The 20,699-nt window shown below is 45.0% G+C and overlaps 2 protein-coding genes and 1 long non-coding RNA gene across 4 annotated transcripts in view; 1 reads left to right on the forward strand and 2 right to left on the reverse strand.

Annotated features, from left to right (window-relative positions):
- The window catches only part of TBC1D2B (TBC1 domain family member 2B), a 59,109-nt gene extending 44,109 nt beyond the window's left edge, over positions 1–15,000 (reverse strand). Inside the window, exon 1 of the mRNA XM_005294485.5 lies at positions 14,438–15,000. Within this exon, the coding sequence (XP_005294542.2) occupies positions 14,438–14,788 (351 nt within the window). The 5' untranslated portion in view covers positions 14,789–15,000. The remainder of the gene's footprint in view (positions 1–14,437) is intronic.
- On the reverse strand, positions 803–2,615 carry LOC135973954 (uncharacterized). Its single transcript, XR_010591072.1, has 2 exons — positions 2,043–2,615; positions 803–1,365 (listed from the first exon to the last, which is right to left on the reverse strand). It is a non-coding gene; the product is annotated as an uncharacterized LOC135973954 (long non-coding RNA).
- SH2D7 (SH2 domain containing 7) overlaps positions 14,013–20,699 on the forward strand; it is a 47,580-nt gene continuing 40,893 nt past the window's right edge. The window contains exon 1 of one of the 2 annotated variants that reach the window (XM_065559552.1): positions 14,013–14,189. In XM_065559552.1, the coding sequence (XP_065415624.1) occupies positions 14,155–14,189 (35 nt within the window). In that variant the 5' untranslated portion in view covers positions 14,013–14,154. Of the gene's footprint in view, positions 14,190–14,558; positions 14,678–20,699 lie in introns of those variants that run through there. The other variant, XM_065559550.1, reaches the window with a different exon arrangement.

The following is a 20,699-nucleotide window of genomic DNA, read 5'->3' on the forward strand; positions in this document are numbered from 1 at the left end:
CTAACTGTGGTGGGGCGATAGACGGAACGCATATCCCTATCTTGGGATTGGAGCACTAAGGCAGCCAGTACATAAATCGAAAGGGGTACTTTTCAATGGTGCTGCAAGCACTGGTGGATCACAAAGGACGTTTCACCAACATCAACGTGGGATGCCTGGGAAAGGTACATGATGCTCGCATCTTCAGGAACTCTGGTCTGTCTGAACAGCTGGAGAAAGGGACTTACTTTCCAGACCAGAAAATAACCGCTGGGGGATGCTGAAATGCCTATAGTTATCCTTGGGGACCCAGCCTACCCCTTAATGCCATGGCTCATGAAGCCATACACAGGCACCCTGGACAGTAGTCAGGAGCTGTTCAACTATAGGCTGAGCAAGTGCAGAATGGTGGTAGAATGTGCATTTGGACGTTTAAAAGTGTGCTGGCGCAGTTTACTGACTCGGTTAGACCTCAGCAAAACCAATATTCCCATTGTTATTGCTGCTTGCTGTGAGCTCCACAATATCTGTGAGAGTAAGGGGGAAAACGTTTATGGCGGGGTGGAAGGTTGAGGCAAATCGCCTGACCGCTGATTACGCGCAGCCAGACACCAGGGCGGTTAGAAGAGCACAGCAGGGTGCGCTGCGCATCAGAGAAGCTTTGAAAAACAGTTTCATGACTGGCCAGGCTACGGTGTGAAAGTTCTGTTTGTTTCTCCTTGATGAAAACCCGCCCCCTTGGTTCACTCTACTTCCCTGTAAGCCAACCGCCTTCCCCTCCCCGATTTGATCACCGCTTGCAGAGGTAATAAGGTCACTGTTGTTTCAAATTCATGCATTCTTTATTAATTCGTCACACAAATGGGGGGATAACTGCAAAGCCGGGAGGGGTGGGGGAGGAGGGAAGCACAAGGCCACACTGCAGCTTTCTGTTGCTTGGGCAGTCCTCTGGGGTGGAGTGGTTGGGTGCCCCTGCCCACCGCATTCTTGGGCGTCTGGGTGAGGAGGCTATGGAACTTGGGGAGGAGGGTGGTTCATTACACAGGGGCTGCAGCGGCGGTCTGTGCTTCCGCTGCCTTTCCTGCACCTCAACAATATGCCAGAGAATATCAGTTTGATCTTCCAGTAGACTCAGCATTGCATCCTGCCTCCTCTCATCACGCTGATGCCACCTATCATCTTAATCCCGCCACATGTCCTCGCGTTCATTTAGTGCTTTCCTGCATTCTGACAGTGTCTGCCTCCATGCATTCTGCTGGGTTCTTTCAGTGAGGGAGGACAGCATGAGCTCAGAGAACATTTCATCACAAGTGCGTTTTTTTCACCTTCTAAGCTTCGCTAGCCTCTGGAACGGAGATGATATGGGGAGCGTTGAAACATTTGCAGCTGTGGGAGGGAAAAAAGGGAGAGTAGTCTTTAAAAAGACACATTTTAGAGAACAATGGGTAGACTCTTTCACAGTGAACCAAGCTGTTAACATTACATAGCACGTGTGCTTTCTTTACAAACATTTTTGCCTCTTATATTGAGGGCCTGCCGGTTTGGTGTGAAAGATCACACACACGCAGGGTCGGTGGGCAACAGAATTCGGCTTGCAGGCAGCCATGGTAAGCCACAGTCTTTTGGCTTCTTTAACCTTCATAACATGTGGGAATGGTTTCAAACAGCAGCGCCTTCATTTCACATACCAAGCACCCGTTGGGTTGGCCATTTAAAATGGGTTGGCCATTTAAAAGGAGGGGCTGCAGTTTTTGGGTTAACGTGCAGCACAAATCGAACTAACCCCCCCCCCCCACACACACACACACACACAATTCTCTGGGATGATCGCTTCACCCCTCCCCCCACCGCGTGGCTAACAGGCTTTGGGAGTACATCCAGAAGAGCTTCATTGAGATGTCCCTGGAGGATTTCTGTTCCATCCCCAAACACGTTAACAGACTTTTCCAGTAGCTGTATGGTGCGAAGTCCAGTAGCGAATGCATCCGAAGTCTTCAGGGCAAATTAATCATTAAACACGCTTGCTTTTAAACCATGTATTATATTTACGAAGGTACACTCACCAGAGGTGCCTTCTCGGTCCGGGAGCCCGCCTTCAGTGGGTTGGGAGGGTACTAGATCCAGGGTGAAAAACAGTTCCTGGCTGTTGGGGAGAATCCATTGACGGAGTCCATGCACGGAGCTGGGGTAGTTGTAGGGGCACCCCCTAGAATGGCATGCAGCTCATCATAGAAGCGGCATGTCTGGGGCTCTGACCCGGAGCGGCTGTTTGCCTCTCTGGCTCTTTGGCAGGCTTGCCTGAGCTCCACATGCGGCACTGCTGTGGGTCCCTGTTATAGCCTCTGTCCTTCATGCCCTTGGAGATTTTTTCAAATGTTTTGGCATTTCATCTCTTGGAACAGAGTTCTGATAGCATGGATTCCTCTCCCCAAACAGTGATCAGATCCAGTACCTCCTGTTCGGTCCATGCTGGAGCTCTTCTGCGATTCTGGGACACCGTGGTCACCTGTGCTGATGAGATCTGCATGGTCACCTCTGAGCTTGCCACGCTGGTCAAACAGGAAATGAAATTCTAAAGTTCACGGGTCTTTTCCCTGTCTACCTGGCCAGTGCATCGGAATTGAGAGTGCTGTCCAGAGCAGTCACAATGGAGCACTCTGGGATAGCTCCCAGAGGCCAATATCATCGAATTGCGTCCACACTACCCCACATTCGACCCTGCAAGGTCAATTTCAGCGCTAATCTCCTCGTCGGGGAGGAGTACAGAAACTGATTTTAAGAGCCCTTTAAGTCGACAAAAATGGCTTCGTCGTGTGGACGGGTGCAGGGTTAAATTGATCTAATGCTGCTAAATTCGACCTAAACTCGTAGTGTAGACCAGGGCTAAGTCTCAAGAGGCTGCTCCCATACTATAGCATAGCCCCAATATGGTTGCTTCCTTGACAGCCTCTTGCACATTTAAGTTAGCCCAAGACACTATGAAGAATTCTTTATATACATGAATAAAGACTGCAGACAAATCCAAGTCTCCATACCTACAATCAGCAAGAACCTGATTTTAAGTATATGTAACGTGCTTGGCTGAAAGTGGACAAGAACATATACCGTTACAGTGCATCCTTTAATATAATATATTTACATGTTCTGTTGTGTATCTATTGCTATATGAACAATTAACTCCTACACCAAGAGGAAGTGTAACAAAACTGCAATGAAATAAATATTTAAGACATTTAATCTATAAATTTAAAAAAAGAGTTAAGTCCTCTGCTAATTAACAGAATGGGCAATGGAAATGCAAACATCTTTAAACTATGCAGTAAAACCCATATCTAAATACATTTTTATCATATTTTACTTGAGAGTGTTTGTTGCCATTATTCTTATCAGATTGGTCTCCTCTGTTAAATCAATAAGGAAAAGTGACTGGGTAGAAGGAAGAGGATTATGGATCTGGTGACCAGATTTTACACAAATGACTCGCAGCACTTCACATGCAGAATGAGATAGCTTAAATCTCCTGTCATGGTGCCTTGTTAAACAAAACTCACAGAAGAGATGATACCAAAGTTTCATTTTTGTTGGCTGCTGTGCAAGACAAACATCCTGCCTGAGGTTTTTCAAATTCCTTGTACCAGCAGAACTCAGTTTCACACTGTGATGTTGCAGTCTATATGGTTTTATAAAAATATGCTAATGAGTGAATATAATGTAACTGGACTATGCTTCATGCAAAAGGTCTCTTGTAAGGTATCATTAGAAAGCTTATAATCTACTGAGTGTGATCATCCTATTTGTATAAATGTACCACTCTTGTATCTGAAACTAGAAATATGAAATATAATTCTGAGGGTCTATTGTAATTATGCAAAATGTGGGCCATTAATGGTGATTTGGAATCTTGATGACTCCCATTAACCAGGACAATTGTCTGCAGATGGCTGCGTTATACCTGTAAGTCTTTCTGTATACGTGTGTGCTGGCAAGTGGACAACGAAGTCTTGCAGTGACATGTGATCACGTCACCTGAACTGGAATCCATCTTTAACCTGGTGTCTTTCCATTGAGAAGGAGGGGGTGGGAACCCAGAGAGGGACAAAGGATTCCCACCTTATGCAAAAGATATATAAAGGGGTGGAACAGAAAGGGAGGAGAGAAGCCATCATGAAGAATCCCCAAGCTACCACCTGAGCTAGAACAAGAGCTGTACCAGGGGAAAGAATTGTGCCCAGGCCTAGAAGGTGTCCAGTCAAAGACTCAAAATACATTCCTCACTCTATATCCGGGTGGATAAAAGTCATTGATTTAAAAAAAAAAAAAGATTGTTTTGATAAAATGCTTTTTGAGGAAAAACCTATCTAAAGATGACTTTAATTAAAACTACATTATAGCTCAAAGATATCTCATAATGGAATAGGGATTATAAATTCTAATTCTATAGTATGAGACAATATATTCATGTAATGTTTAAGAAAAGTTTTGTAAATGAGTTCTAATAGTTCATGGATTACGGATCCAACTTTATGGGATTCCAGGAGCTTCTGTACAGATTATTTAGGTTAATCTTTCTATCTACCCAATGGGACTCAGTGCTCAGTCTAGAAGACACCATCAGAGATGCTTAGATTTGTGTCTCCAGAAGTAACATGCTTGTTAACAGCAAAAATGTTTATAAATAAATAATATAGATGAGAAATAACAGACCTCAACCCTATTGTCAGTCTGCAAATTTATGTATACAGAGTCAATCCCTTACCTCTCTCTAAAAGTGCAAAGTTTCAAAAAGTTCAATGACTAGAAGATTGTTGGGGGCGGAACAGATCTGGACGAGGAGAAGAAGTCTGGAGATTAATGTGAGAAGGGAGGGACAGGCAGTAGAAAAAAAGGTGAAACTGTTTGAGAAGCATATTCCAGAAGTCTTGAGGTCTTTCTGAGTGTAGCCTTCATTGATTTGAGATCTATCATACCATCAGGGCTGGCTCCAGGCACCAGCCCACCAAGCTTGTGCTTGGGGCGGCACCTGGAGGGGGGCGGTGCGGTGCTCCGGCTCCGGCCGCCGGGGCTCGCCGGCCTCCCCCCGGCGCTCTGGCCACCGGGGAGAGCGGAGCCCCCGGCGCTCTGGCCGCCGGGGACAGCGGAGCGCCGGGCAGGCTCACCGCCCTCCTCCTGGCGCTCTGGCCACCGGGGACAGCGGAGCCGCGGCGGGCTCGCCGCCCTCCCCCAGCGCTCTGGCCGCCGGGGACAGCGGAGCCCCGGGCGGGCTCGCCGCCCGCCACCCTCCCCCCGGCGCTCTGGCCGCCGGGGAGAGAGGAGCCCCGACCGGGACTCGCCGGCCTCCCCCCGGCGCTCTGGCCGCCGGGGACAGCGGAGCGCCGGGCAGGCTCACCGCCCTCCTCCTGGCGCTCTGGCCACCGGGGACAGCGGAGCCGCGGCGGGCTCGCCGCCCTCCCCCAGCGCTCTGGCCGCCGGGGACAGCGGAGCCCCGGGCGGGCTCGCCGCCCGCCACCCTGCCCCCGGCGCTCTGGCCGCCGGGGAGAGAGGAGCCCCGACCGGGACTCGCCGCCCTCCCCCCCGGCGCTCTGGCCGCCCTCCCCTGCCGCGCTGGGGGGAGGAGGGGACGGCGGCCGGAGGCTTTTTTGCCTGGGGTGGAAAAAAAGCCAGAGCCGGCCCTGCATACCATTCTCTCTCTCTCTCTCACTAGAAGGGAAAACCTATAATGGCAGCAGGCCATAAAAGAGACCCGGTTTGAGAATAAGAGCCATTCAAGAAATATATGTTTGCTGATGATGTTTAAAGAAAGTCACACCAGTGAACTGGTGGAAGTCACTTAAGCACTTGGATTCAGAGACTGTTGAAGTGATAATCTCACTTTTAACAGCAGTAGCTTCTTCTGCCGGTGTAGAAAGAATATTTTCTTCCTTTAGACTAATTCATTCCAAATTGAGAAATCGTTTGGGACCTGAAAAAGCAGGAAAGCTTGTTTTTCTTTTCCAGATTATGAACAAACAGGAAAATGAAGGTGAAGATGACTGAGATAGCTGCAGAAGCCGATATTTTAAGTTTCTCATGTTGACTTGGCTGACATAGTTGATTTAATTTGTTTTTTTTAAATATTTCATTTAACTATTTTAGTTAAACAATTTCAACAAAAACAAACCTGATTTTAAAAAACTTGAATGTTTAACTAAATGCAAAAATTCATATGCTTGTTTTGTTAAAATATTATATGTTTGCTGTTGAAGTAAAACAATCCAGAATACATAACATTATTGTTTTAGTTAAATAAAACAAGTTAAATGTCTGTCTGGTGATGTTCTCCTCCTAATACAGCATGGCAAGAAAATCCTCCAAATATTAATGATTAACCTGTTGAATTGGAGATAGCTTATCTCCCAATGACTTCATAAATATCTGCTTCAATTACTTTTGATAAATGAAATAACCAAACAATCATTCATTTTCTGATACAGCTGTAAAACTAATCTGAAAAGTTTTCAAAATAAATCACTTAAAATGTATAGTGTGTACCTTCTAAAAATGAAACCTACATCTATCTCTGAGTTATGAAGAATATGTATTAAGGTTATAACAACCAACAAGAATGCACTTTTATGTAGAAATCTATGATTAAATCAAGTCTTCCTGACTAGTGATTTAAATCAAATTGATTTAAATCAAATCCACCCTGCTCTTTATCATCAAAGGAAAAGCCCACATGGGTAGTGACCCTGTCAGCTTGTTTTCTGTGAGAAGAAGCTGTAAGTATGGATTCAGGGAAAGATCCTGCATCTCTGGACTGTTTGGATTTTAACAGGGCAGAATAACTGAATGAGAAGACTGAGATCCCCAGAATTATTCTGGGTAGCCCTGAGACACTTTTGGGAAACTGGCAGAATATTACACCTCTGCTACCATTCAGAATTATAGTTTGTGACTCACCTGAACATATATTTTACCTGCTTTAAACTCTCAAAAACTCACTTCCTTTTCTTAGCTAATAAACCTTTAATTGGTTTACTGTAGAACTGACTACCAACATTGTCTTTGGTGTAAGATCTAGAGTACTAGCTGATCTGGGGTAAGTAACTGGTCTCTTGGGTCTGGAAGCAACCTAAATGTGATGTGGTCTTTGGTATAAGTGACCATTTATCACTAAGTCCCATTTGTCTCGGTAGCAAGATAGACTGGAGCATCTAAGGGGACTGTTTGTGATTCCATGTAAGATTGGCATAGTGATCCAGGAGTTCACATTTGGTACTAGCTTGGGGAAATCTAATTATAGACTACACCACCAGTTTGGGGTATCTGCTCTGTTTTCTGACAATCTGCCATGAGGTAAGTACTCACAGTTGTGAGCCACATCAGACAGTGTGACACCTGGTAAGAAATATTTATAGGATTTGTGGGGAAGAAGGTGACACATTCCATTCCATAGTTTTATGGAAATATGCCATATCCATATCATAAGCATAACTGAGATATCTTACATGCACATCTTGCATAAAGTATATCACTGGAAAGGTTATAATATACTGACTGTGACTGTCCAATTTGTATGCCTTTATCATTTCTGACAGGTTTCAGTTTGATAGCCATGTTAGTCTGTATCAGCAAAAACAACGAGGAGTCCTTGTGGCACCTTAGAGACTAACAAATTTATTTGGGCATGAGCTTTTGTGGGCTAAAACCCACTTCATTAGATGCATGGAGTGAAAAATACAGTAAGCAGCATATATATTACAGCACATGAAAAGACGGGAGTTGCCTTACCAAGTGGGGGGTCAGTGCTAATTAGGCCAATTCAATCACACTTTTCCCTCTGCTGATACTCACACCTTCTTGTCAACTGTTGGAAATGGGCCACCCTGATTGCATTGGCCTCGTTAGCACTACAAAAGTAATTTCCCCTTCCTTGGTATTCATCCCTTCTTGTCAACTGTTGAGAATAGGTTTCAGAGTAGCAGCCGTGTTAGTCTGTATCCGCAAAAAGAACAGGAGTACTTGTGGCACCTTAGAGACTAACAAATTTATTAGAGCATAAGCTTTCGTGGACTACAGCCCACTTCTTCGGATGCATACAGAGTGGAATAAATATTGAGGAGCTATATATATATACACACATACAGAGAGCATAAACAGGTGGGAGTTGTCTTACCAATTCTGAGAGACCAATTAAGTAAGAGAAAAAAAAAAACTTTTGAAGTGATAATCAAGATAGCCCAGTACAGACAGTTTGATAAGAAGTGTGAGAATACTTACAAGGGGAGATAGATTCAATGTTTGTAATGGCTCAGCCATTCCCAGTCCTTATTCAATCCTTTGTTGATTGTGTCTAGTTTGCATATCAATTCCAGCTCAGCGGTCTCTCGTTGGAGTCTGTTTTTGAAGTTTTTCTGTTGTAATATAGCCACTCGCAGGTCTGTCATTGAATGACCAGACAGGTTAAAGTGTTCTCCCACTGGTTTTTGAGTATTATGATTCCTGATGTCAGATTTGTGTCCATTAATTCTTTTGCGTAGAGACTGTCCCACTTCCACCTTGATTGAATTGGCCTCGTTAGCACTGATCCCCCACGTGGTAAGGCAACTCCCATGTTTTCATGTGCTGTAATATATATGCTTCTTACTGTATTTTTCACTCCATGCATCTGATGAAGTGGGTTTTAGCCCACGAAAGCTTACACCCAAATACATTTGTTAATCTCTAAGGTGCCACAAGGACTCCTCGTTGTTTTTGTATCATTTCTGTATCTGAAATTAGGAATGCTGACTATGTATCTGTATTCGAACTGTGTTACTTTGGGTGTCACCCCCAACTAGTCCTTCAGGTACAAACAATGGAAAAGCCAGACAGGGCTGATGGCCCATTAGCAAAGACAGTGGACTGTGAAAGGGGTTAGTCTTCCTGTGGACACTCCAGACAGCCTGCAAGTAATGGCCGCCTCACCCTGCAGAGACATGGGTCCGAGTCACCTGGTACTGGACCAACCCCCCTCCACACACACTTTTGGAATGCCAGTGTTTTTCCACTAGAAGACAAAGGGTTCCCGCCTTACCCAAGAGCTATATCAGGCAGGAGAGTGACATCACTGTGGTTCACCTCTGCCTCCCCACCAAAAGAGACACTGAAAAACACCTGGAAGCAAGAACTGAACTGTGTGGAGAAGAGTTGAGCCCAAGCTGGAAGGGTATCTAGCTTGTGAGTAATAATACCTGAGGTCTCAAGCTGCAGGCCAGTGCAGCGGCCTTTCAAGCCTTTCTGTAAGTTGCCTGTAACAATCAGGGCCGGCTCCAGGCACCAGCCTACCAATCATGTGTTGGGGCGGCACCTGGAGGGGGGCGGCACTCACCCGGGGAGAGCAGAGCCGCAGCGCGCTCACCGCCCTCCCCCCAGCGCTCCGGCCGGCCGGGGAGAGCGGGGCCGTGGCCGGGCTCGCCACCCTCCCCTGCCGCGCTCCCCGCCGAGGGGCGGCGGGAGGCTTTTTTGTCTGGGGCAGCAAAAAAGCCAGAGCCGGCTCTGGTAATAATATCTAAGATGAGAAATTACTACTTGTAACCAATTTTTTTAGTGAATCAACCTTAGTATGCGTGTTTTGTTTTATTTGCTTAGTAATCTGCTTTGTTCTGTTTGCTATCTCTTTAACCACTTAAAATCTACCTTTGATAGTTAATAAATTTATTTTGTTTATTATTAAACCCAGTTTATATAATTTCTAACTGGGGGGGGCAAGAAGTTGTGCATCTCTCTTCACATTGAGGAAGAGGGCAAATTTTTATGAGCTTGAGCTGTGCAGATTTTTCTATACCACACAAGACAATATACCTTTGGGTCTGCACTCCAAAGCAGGTGAGCACCTGAGTGCTGGGGAAAATCCCCTAAGCTGAGTCTTCCTAGAGCTGATCTCAGTGTCTGTGTCTTTCTGCAGCAGGGGGTGGCCCTACCTGTGTGTGTGCTAGAGGAGGTTTAAGAGCCTGGCTCAGCCAGACAGGTTAAAGGGGGCCCATGCTGGCAAAACAGGCGGGCTCAGTGATATCTCAGCATATCAGGTGGCATCTTAAAAGGGGGCAACCCATCAGAGCGGGATTGGTTTTTCCCCCCTCCTTTCTATGAAACAAAGGGCCTGATTCTGCAAACAGAAATTGATGTTCAATCTTGAGCATATCTAGTCAAGTCAATAGCATTAAGTGCACGTAGCAAATGGTTCCAGGATTAGGCCCTATTATTCTAAAGCAAGGGTTCTCAAATTTTTCATGATTTTGGATCACTAGAAGACATTATTTCGAGAACCACCTTCCTCACTCCACTCATCAAGGGCCTGTGATGGCAATTACAATAATTGCTTATGAAGCAAAGTAATATTAGAAAAAACCTTTAATATTCTGTTAACCTTTTTTTATGTGCTTTAAGAGCTATAAATAAGAAGGAAAGCCAGCACCATGCAACCAGCAAATTGTCCAAGGGCCACTGATGGTTAAGGCTACGTTTTAGTCATGGGTATTTTTAGTAAAAGTCATGGACAGGTCACGGGCAGTAAACAAAAATTCACAGCCTGTGACCTGTCCATGACTTGTTCTATATACCCCTGACTAAAACTTGGGTGCTCTTGGGGGGTGGGGGGGAGAAAGAGGAACAGCCTGGGGCGTCACAGGTGCTCTGGGGAGTAGTGGCTGGGGGGGCGCCACTGGTGTGTGTGGGGGGCAGTGGTGCACGTCCTGGAACCACTACTGCTGCTGGGGGGGGGGGGGGGGGGGGGGGGGGGGGGGGGGGGGGAGGGGAGTTTGGCAGGCTCCATACCAAGCGCCCCAGAAGTGGCATCATGTTCCTTGGCTCCAAAGTGGAGGCGCGACCAGGGGGCTCCACACACTGCTCCCTCCATGAGCGCCCGCTCCGAAGCTCCCATTGGCCAGGAACCACGGACAATGGGAGCTGCGGGGACAGTGCCACACCTTTGTATTGGCCGCCCCAAGCACCAGCTTCCTTAGCTGGTGCCTGGAGTCGGCCCTGCTGCCTGCTGCAGAAGTCCTGGAAAGTCACGGGAATCTGTGACTTCCGTGACAGACTTGCAGTCTTACCGATGGTCCCACCAATCCCAATTTGGGACCTGCATATTATTTCATGAAGACCTGTGACACTTTTCCTAAAACGTTTGTCAAATGAGAAAACAATCCCCTGAGAGTAATTGAGCCAGAGTTATCTGCAACTCCCATTAAGTTACAAGTGCTGAGCTAACTCTGAGGATTAGGTCATGAATGTTAAAAAAGCTAATCTGAAGCATTTTGAAGTAGTAATGATGTTCTTCAATAATACAGTCATTTCAGATTGGGGTGTTGATGCTTATTTCTTATGTAAGCTTATAAATACTGAATAAAGACTGTACCATGAGATTTGGAAATTATGAACAAGAAGCAAATTGAGGAAATTGAAGCATATGACATATGGGGAGGATGAAAGCTACACTTGACTCGACTTTCTTCCTCAGTAAGGTCCTCGTGCTCCTATGTGTAATTTTTTCTTAAATCAATTAGGCTTTTATCCTGCATTAAAAAATTCAGTAAGGGCCCAATCCAACTCTCATTGACTTAAACAAGGGATGGATCAGGCCACCAGTATTTTGAACATCAATTCATCTTTATTTTTATTTCTGCAGAACTTGGCTGAAAGGCGTTTTAGTTCTTACAGTATTATTGTTCTGGTTGCTTTTGAGTAAAGAGCTCAATTAAATCCTGGATCCAGAATTCTTTTTTATGGTTTGTGTTATCATAATGTCAAGGAGCCACAGTCATGGACCAGGACCACACTGGTGCAGTACAAACACAGAATAAAAACCTACTAGTGCAGTGAAACAGACACTAATGACCACCTCCAGCAACTAAATCTTCACTTAACCAGTTCCCTTCAAAATATCCCCAAGATTCCAGTATAAAAGTTTGCTTGATCTTTAAATAAGGACTACATATATTAAGCAATAGCTTTTTTGATGGTCAATCACATGGCTGCTTAAGACAGCACCACGACCCTGTGAAAGGTAAAAATAGATGACAAAGATATTTGCTTTTATTTCTGGTACCCATACATCATCTCTGGCCTCTTGATTGTGCTTGAGCAAATGTAGACTTCTAAGGCCCTACCCTCCCATAACCCCTCTCTTTCCCAGAGGGCCTTAGGCAGGTGTAGGGAACATCAAAGAGGGGTCTGAGACCACAGGAACCAAGAAAAGCGTATGCAGGGAAACTTGAGTAGAGGAGCTGCATGTTGCTTGCACTAGCATGACCAAGTCAAAAATTATATATATATATATATATATATATATATATATATATATATATATATATATATATATATATATATATATATATATATAAATTTACTTAATTTTATTATTTATCTTTTACTACTTTTCCTACAAAACATGTTGCTGCAATATAAAATGTGTCATGTAAAAACTAACATTAAATGAATAGGAATAATACTCAAAGAGAAACACTTCCTCCAATAATGAACAAATATATTTAAAGTAAAACCTTGTTCTGTAAGCTGAACAGACCTATGCAAACGTCCTTCATCATGAGATGGAACAAAGGATGCATACATAAAATACAAGGTCATAAGATTAAGGTTCCAATCCTGTGAAGGCCTGAGCTCCTGCTAATAGGAGTTGAGGCAGTTCACTAAAGCTGATCAGGAAATGATTCCCCCAAACCCTCCATCTTCTTCCTCTTCCCCCTGAAAAAAGGGTTACAGTTTTTTTGTTTTCATCATATATAGAAATATTTATCTTTTCTATGAAAACCTAAGATTTTTGATAAAGCCAGATTTTTTCCATGAAATTTTCATTTAATTGAAAAGCCATTTTCTATGGGAATAGCGTTCTGACAAAAAAATTTCAACCAGTTCTAGAGCTCAGTTCCCTTCACAGGATCAGACCAGGTTCCACAAACATTTTTCTTTCTCAAGGTGTTTGCTTCTGGGGGTAGTTTGGGACTATACTTTTGGCCTGTGTTTTGAAAGCTGTTCTTTTCATTTCTTGGGAAAAGACAAAATGTATGGGTTATTTTTAAGTTCTGGAGGTGTACCTGAAGATGCATTATGGGGTACTTTCCACATCAAAAAGTAAGCACATATGAAGGAGAGCCTTTCATTTTCACAAACATATAAATAAAAAAATTATCAGCTAAAGACGCCTTTTAGATCATTCAACAGAGGAGATTTTTGCCTGTAACCATATTGTATCACTACTTTAAAAATGAAAACCCGTTTAATAAAAGACATGCTAAAAAGGAGCAGACAGACATTTTTTTCTCTCTACTCTGGGTAGGACACTTATACAAAGGAGTGGGCATGTCGCTCTGTACCTTACAGCTACCCATACTAATTCCCAGGTTTAGGCAAAAAGCCTACCAAGCAAACCCAAATGTTGGGCTTCTGAGTCGCATTTGGACAGCAGTAGTAAACCTACTCATACAATGAAGTGAACCTACTTAAAGAGAGTTGGAGATAGAAGAACAAAGTTGAAAAAGAAGCTAGCTAGTCTCAGAGTAGGCTACTGGACAATGGTGTTTTTTTTTTTAAATTTAAGCTTTAGGTACCGTTATTAAATGCATCATGCTTCAATATAATAGCAAACTAAGAGTAAGGACAGGTCTATACTTACACCACTACTACAACCTGACAGGAGAGCTTCTCCCAACAGCGTAATAATTAATCCACCTCCATGAGAGGCAGTAGCTCTGTGGAGCATAGTTCATCCGCCTTCACGAGAGGTGGTAACTACGGGGACAGGAGAAGCTCTCCCATTGACATAGCACTATCTACACTGGGCTTAGGTCGGTACAGCTTTGCTTCTCAGGGAGGTGGATTTTTCCTGAGTGAGGCAGTTATACCGATGTACGTTTATATTGAAGACCTGGCCTAACAGAGCACCTGACATTGACAGTGCTTAAAAGTGACTGAAAGCAAGCCAAGGAGGAACAGTAACATCTCATTTACAATCGCAGTTGCAGACTGTGGGTAAGGGGAACCTGCTGGCTGGGGTCACACAGTCACATTTAGTGAGACTCCATGGGAAAGCCCCTTATTTGCTACCTGGCACCTGGAGTATCACAAGATCCTGTGTAAAAGATGGGCATCAAGTGGTGTTTTATAGAGTGAGGACGCCTCTAGCAGACATCAGCTGTCATGGGAGCTTCGGATCAGGAGCAGCTACCAAAGGGGTGAGGTGACTGAGGAAACGGGTCCCTGACTGAGCCCACTGGGGGGCGACAACAGGGATTTAAGAAGGCCCGGGCCTCAGGTGCTATAGAACTGGGGTCTCTGTGCGGGGAGGGATCCCTGCCCCAACCCCTCAGGAATCGGAGGACGTTCCCTGGCTGGGGGGTCTAAGACAAGAGTAGGGGTCTCAGAGGGGGGCCCAGCAGGCAGCCTGGGGTGAGGCCCGGGCCCGTTGGTGGCGTGGGGGTACCTTGAGCACGGTGACGGTGCCGCCGGGACTGTGCACCTCAAAGGCGGCGGCCTCGTCCCCGCTAGCGGCGGCGGCCTCGGGCTGGTGGTAGCTGAAGCAGGAGGCGGCGATATCCAGGTGGCCGAGCGGCAGCGCCTCCTGCGGGCCCTTGAAGTAGTAGAGGTAGCAGCGGCGGGGATCGAAAACGAACCAGCGGCTGCGGAAATTCCGCAGCGGGCCCTTGCCCGACAGCTTCTGCAGGTAACCGCACAGCTTGGGGGCGCCCGGCCCAGCCTGCTCCGCCAGGCTCAGCGGCACCGCGGCGTCCCCGCCGCCGCCCTCCTCCCCCTCGGCGGACCCCGCCGCCGGCATCTCCCCTCGCCTCCCTGCCAGCACTGCCGCGGGCACACGGCCTCCCTCCGGCCGCTCCGCGGAGCAGCCCAGCCCGCCGCCTGACGGGACTTGTAGTCCCCGGGCGTCCCTCCGCCCTCTCGCTGACAGAGGAGGGAGAGCTACGGGCGCTGCCCGGGCATCTCCTGCCCTGCCCCACCCCAGCCAGCCTGGCCTTGCAGCCGGGAATCTCCCCTACTCGGCCTCGCTCCGCCCCCCTCAACCGCTACTTGTGCAATCGTGGCTGCATGTTCGTGCACACACATTATGGGTGTGCACACGGAGCTGGGCCCCTTCCATGGGGAAGTTAAGTTGGGCTCTACGCATGTCTTTTCGGTCCTGAGTACGCGGCGAGCGTGAGCGTTGCTAAATCCTGCCTGCCAGATGTCCCTGGACATTTAACGTGGTCCAGCTCAGGTTTCCGGCAAGGAAAGTCTCCATAAGCAGACACTACCCAAACCTTTTCGGGATACTTCCTGACTGAGGTACTGCCAGTAATCAGACCCCTGAAATTGGCTTTGCCCTTAACGTAGCCAGGAGCCCCTTTGCAGGAAATCAGTATGAAATGGGCTGGAATTGATTTGGAAGATTACCTTCTTCCGTTTTGGGCTATTATGCTCCATGTGTCTGCCCCTTTGAGGTATCCTCTCTTGGTGTATTGCTACCAGACTCACTATTATGACTACATTCAACTGTATTTTCCATCTCATAGCCTAACCTACAGATAAGATTAGATTAGCATCCCTCTCAGTCTTGTGGCATTGTTACTCATCTGTGAAATCTCTACATTCATTTCAGTTATCTCTAGTGTACTGAGTTAATTGAAAAACAATAATTATGTGTAACGGAAGCTCAAGATGTGCCCATGCCAAAATGAAGTACATGCACAATCTTTTTGTAATGCTTGTATTTACTCGCAGGTCATTTTTTGTTGCTCACCCATTGAGCCACGTAAAATTCAGCCCCAATTCTGCCTTGAGTTGCACCCTGTGCAACCTCGACTTCAGAAATTTGCCATGTATCTTTGAATCCGACATGCAGAAAAGCCACTTGGTCTACATTCATCTCTATATCCCCAGATCAGTCTCAATTACCATAACTTGTCTGATGTTCTAATTTGTCTGATAATTTTTTTCATACAGTGCCAAGACTATGTTGGAATAGCCAGTGCTTCTGTCACTAGATCCCACTTTAAGGCACAGATGAGGGACTAGAGCTTCTTTATTTCAAATCTCCTTGTTATAGCCAACATCATTAGTCCTCCATTCTGAATGTTGTGTAGAAAACTGTGGGGTTAAACAGAAGTAAAATGTTTAGTCTCAGTTCTTGGGTTTGCAGCCTTCACTGGGTGATGCTTCATTTCATATGTAGCTGGGAGTTATTTTCTCAAGTTTGATTTCTACAACTGAATTACCCATTTCCCTGTTAACAGAGCATAGCAACTTTCAGTATTGTTTATCAGCAGATGATACATTATGAGGGGATATTTTAATCCTAGAGGACAGATAATACTTAACTGGCATTGATGCATATTTAGGGTGACCAGATGTCCCGATTTTATAGGGACAGTCCCGATTTTGGGGTCTTTTTCTTATATAGGCTCCTATTACCCCCCACCCATTGTACCGATTTTTCACACTTGCTGTCTGGTCACCCTATGCATTCAAGCTATGTAGAGTTGGCTCAGCTAAAGGAGGCCACATCAGTGCAGTGCTTATCATGGCATATCTGTTAAAGCTTTACTTGATGTTGAGGCTTTGTTAATAGACATGGAGGGAAAAGAAAGCTGATCTCACTTAAAGGGCAAGTAAATGTCACTTCTATAATATAGGCTATTCAATAGTTCCTCTACCAAATAGTCCCATAATGTGTACAAATTCAAAACCCTGCGACTATCAACAATTGCCAAATCTTTCAAGGTCTGATCTTGCAAGGTACTGAGCAGTGTCAACTTCCATTGACTTCAGTGAGAGTTGAAGGTGTTACTGGGCTAGCTGCTTTGCTGTCCCTTCTCCGGAGTCTCTGAGTGAACCTCCTTCCCCTACCCCCACCGGTGTCAGGCCTTGACCTCTTATGTGATGGAATTCTGCAATTCATCCACTTTTAGACCAGGACTTCATTTAAAGCCCCTTGGGTACCCGCTGACTGATTCAGTGGGTCCACCTGAGGTTGGACCCGGCCAGGGTTTCCTTGTTGGAGCCTGTGATGGCATACCTTTGCAGTGAGACTGAAACAGCTTCTTCAGACACAAAGCATGATTTATTTTGCCATAAAGTTACACAACACTTACAGAGAGAGATTTAAAATAACTAATCTGCATTTCAAACGTAGGTCAACATAGATATGGTGTTCCAGGACTTCGAGCACCATAGCTATGCCAACCTAACCCTAGTGTAGACAAAATTAGGTCAACAGAAGAATGCTTCCGTCATCCTAGCTAGAATGGCTCAAGGAGATAGAGTTCCTACAGTGCTGTAGTCTGTGTCTACACAGTGCTGTAGTCTGTGACTATGCGGTTACTGCAGCAGCACCGTAGTATAGATGTGCTCATAGACATATGCATATTCCCTTACCTATGCTTAACCTCTCTGTAGCCGCAACTTAGGCAGCTCTGGCCTACACTTCTTGCAGCCTTCTCCTTTTGTCTCTGTCAGACTGCCAGCCTTTTTACTGACATTCTGACCAGCCTCTCTGACCACTTCCCCTTCCTTTTCTGTCAAGGGCATCTTTTTAACTGGTCAGGGTCTCAGCCCTGGCAAAACAAATCCTGATAAATTTGCTGGCATCTAGAAATAGCATCTCCCAGTAATGGACCAATTGTTCTCCTTGCTGCTTTGAAGGTATGTACCTGCACCTGTCTTATCTGTCTCATTGTTTTAGCTTTCCTGTGTGGTTCTTTTACAGCCTCCTTTGATTTTGCTGTATGCATTTAGTCAGGCAGCCTACAAAATTGAAACCAAGTCACACATAATATTCATAATACAGACATTTTCACAGTTTGTCACAGAAGGCACTCAGCATCTTGCAGGATCAGGCCTTTCTTGTAAAGTGTCATTTACCAGACAACACATGACACTTTCTTCTTCCCAGTTTCCAGGAGAGATGTTGGCACTGTTTAGAAGTCTCACATTGACCTGGCCTCATTCATTCAGATATGTTTAAATACCAAAGAAATTGTCTCCAATATTTTTCTTTAACTTATCACCTGACCAGCAGCGGGCTCATTCCTATGAAGCATTTAGCGTCTTGATCTTGCACCAGCAGCTGCTACTGGCATCAACAGAAATTTTGGGGTTCCAGCAACTCATAGAATCAGGCTCTATACTCTCAAGACTTTTGCTCTCAATACTTCTCTTTTTTCATACTTGCTGTACAGCTTCCTCACTTACAACACTCTAATCAGGCTGTATTGTTTTTACAGTTAGTTCATTGAAACAGAAAGTTCCTCTTCTTAGGAAGATAAGTTCCTTATTTCATGCATATCCTTTTTCTACAAATGTAATCCAGATGCGAACTGATAAATGATAGCTGCATCTTTCAACATTATTACTGTTTGTAGTGAGTTTGTACTTTCTTTACATGCTTTTTCTTTTACATCTTCAGCTCTAGAATGCAGAGTCCATGTGGGTGACATTCAGTTGTTTGGCAGATGTTTAGAAAATGAATATAAATAGCAAATTAATCACAGAGGGTGAAATTCCCCTAGTATGCAGATGGCCAATACAAGGCCAGCAAAGATCTCCATATAGGGCGAAAGTGGGAGTTGATGGAGTGTAGGCATTATGCTGGTCTACCACAAAGGTGTAAATTTCACCCAAAAAGTGTGACATACACGATGAGGTTTCTATGGTTATATTGATGATCAGCTCATAAAGCTTGACAAAATATTTACTACTTCTTGTTTTGGTAAGTTTGACCTTTTTTTAAAAATGAACCAGTAATTTTGTAGGCACATTATTGGTTCAAACATGTTCATTTACAAAACATATCAAATGAGAGAGCCATTTTTACTCTGAATAATGAGAACCCTTCAACTACGTATTTCATAACATTTTGAGTGTTTTTCACCATGTTAAAAGCGAGAAAGAGTCCTGTGGCACCTTATAGACTAACAGACGTTTTGGAGCATAAGCTTTTGTGGGTGAATGTTCACTTCGTCAGCATGACGAAGTGAGTATTCACCCACAACGTCTGTTAGTCTATAAGGTGCCACAGGACTCTGTCACTTTTTACAGATGAAGACTAACACAGCTACCCCTCTGATACTTTCACCATGTTGTGAATATAGGTATTTGCAGTGCTTGAAGTAAGTTCTCATTTCAATGTAAGAGAAACAATAAGGAAATCATTATCTAGGGCATGTTATTTAATACAAACGTATCAAGAGTACAATCAGTGCAGATCCTTTGGCTCAGACTTTTGTGTTTACACAAGTGTAGGAAATTGGTAAATTCTGAGCAGCACAACATCAGTACTTTGCCTTTGGTTAAACACTTACTGCTTTTGGCTTACAGAGCAGTAGAGCCACACCTAAAAAAAACAAAGATTGGGCCTCAGCTGCAAAATTCAGATCCAGTTTTGGGGGTCCCTCAGAATAATATCTTGCAGAGACTGAATCACAAATACAGTCTCTCACTGTCAAAGATAATCATTTTCTCTGTTGCAAGAACCTCTGCAGGGTTCTAATGTGAAGAACTTCGACATAGCGCTATATTGTTTGTATTGTGGGATGGATGTGCCTGACCCACTGCACTTCAGGTTCTTGAGAGGGAGGGCACAATGCTGTGGAAGGCAGGAGGCAAAGGTGACCTAAGTCACTTTTACAACAGGAGCCAAACAGGTAGAAAGTTGCTGTAACCTAGGCCTGGTCTACATTGGGGGGGGGGGGGGAGGAAAGGGGGATCAATCTAAGTTACACAACTTCAGCTACGTGAATAACGTAGCTGAAGTTGACGTACTTAGATCGACTTACCGTGGTGAGTCAACTGCTGCCGCTCCCCCGTCAACTCTTCCTGCGCCTCTCGTGGCGGTGGAGTACAGGAGTCGACAGAAGAGCGCTCAGGGATCGCTAGCATCTATTAGCTAGACTAGACGCGATAAATCAACCCCTGCTGGATCAATCGCTGCCCGCCAATCCGGCGGGTAGTGTAGACATACCCTTAGCCTTGCTAGATGTTTGCAGTGTTGTTGATTCCAGGATATCAGAGAGACAAGGTGGTAGAGGTAATATCTTTTATTGGGCCAGCTTCTGTTGGTGAAAGACAAACTTTCGAGCTTACATAGCTCTTTGTAAGCTTGAAAGCTTGTCTCTTTACTGACCAGAAGTTGGTCCCAATAATATTACCTCAACCCACCTTGACCTGCTAGATTGTCTCCTACTATTCGGCTGGCAAGAAATCAGAGGAGCACATCATGCTCCATATACTCCCTCACCTTTAGGGCAGCTTGAAGGTCATTTGAAAGTCCCTTATTTATATCAAATGTGTCCAGTTTGCAACGCAAATCCCTCCTTATGTATGAGCTAATCACCCAAAATATTAAATGGTACGTACTATAGTTTAATTGATTGGAAGTGGTCAGGAGAGTTGATCAGTATTAACATACCATAAGGTGTTCCAATATTTTATTCTGTAGCAGTGGTTCTCCACCTGTAGTCTGTGGACCCTGGAGGGTTTGCAGACTATGTCTAAGGGATCTGTGAAAGGTTGTCATAGAACAGTGATTTTCAGCCTGTGTTTGTGAACCACTGGGGGTTTGCAGACTATGTCTAAGATTTCCAAAGGGGTCTGCACCTCCGTTCAAAATTTGTTAGGGGTCTGAAAATCAAAAAAGGTTGAAAACCACTGCACTGTAGAAACACTAGGTGGCACTCCTCTGCTGTTCCACATTCTCT

The sequence above is a fragment of the Chrysemys picta genome, chromosome 10 (genome assembly GCF_011386835.1).
Source record: "Chrysemys picta bellii isolate R12L10 chromosome 10, ASM1138683v2, whole genome shotgun sequence".
NCBI lineage: Eukaryota > Metazoa > Chordata > Testudines > Emydidae > Chrysemys > Chrysemys picta.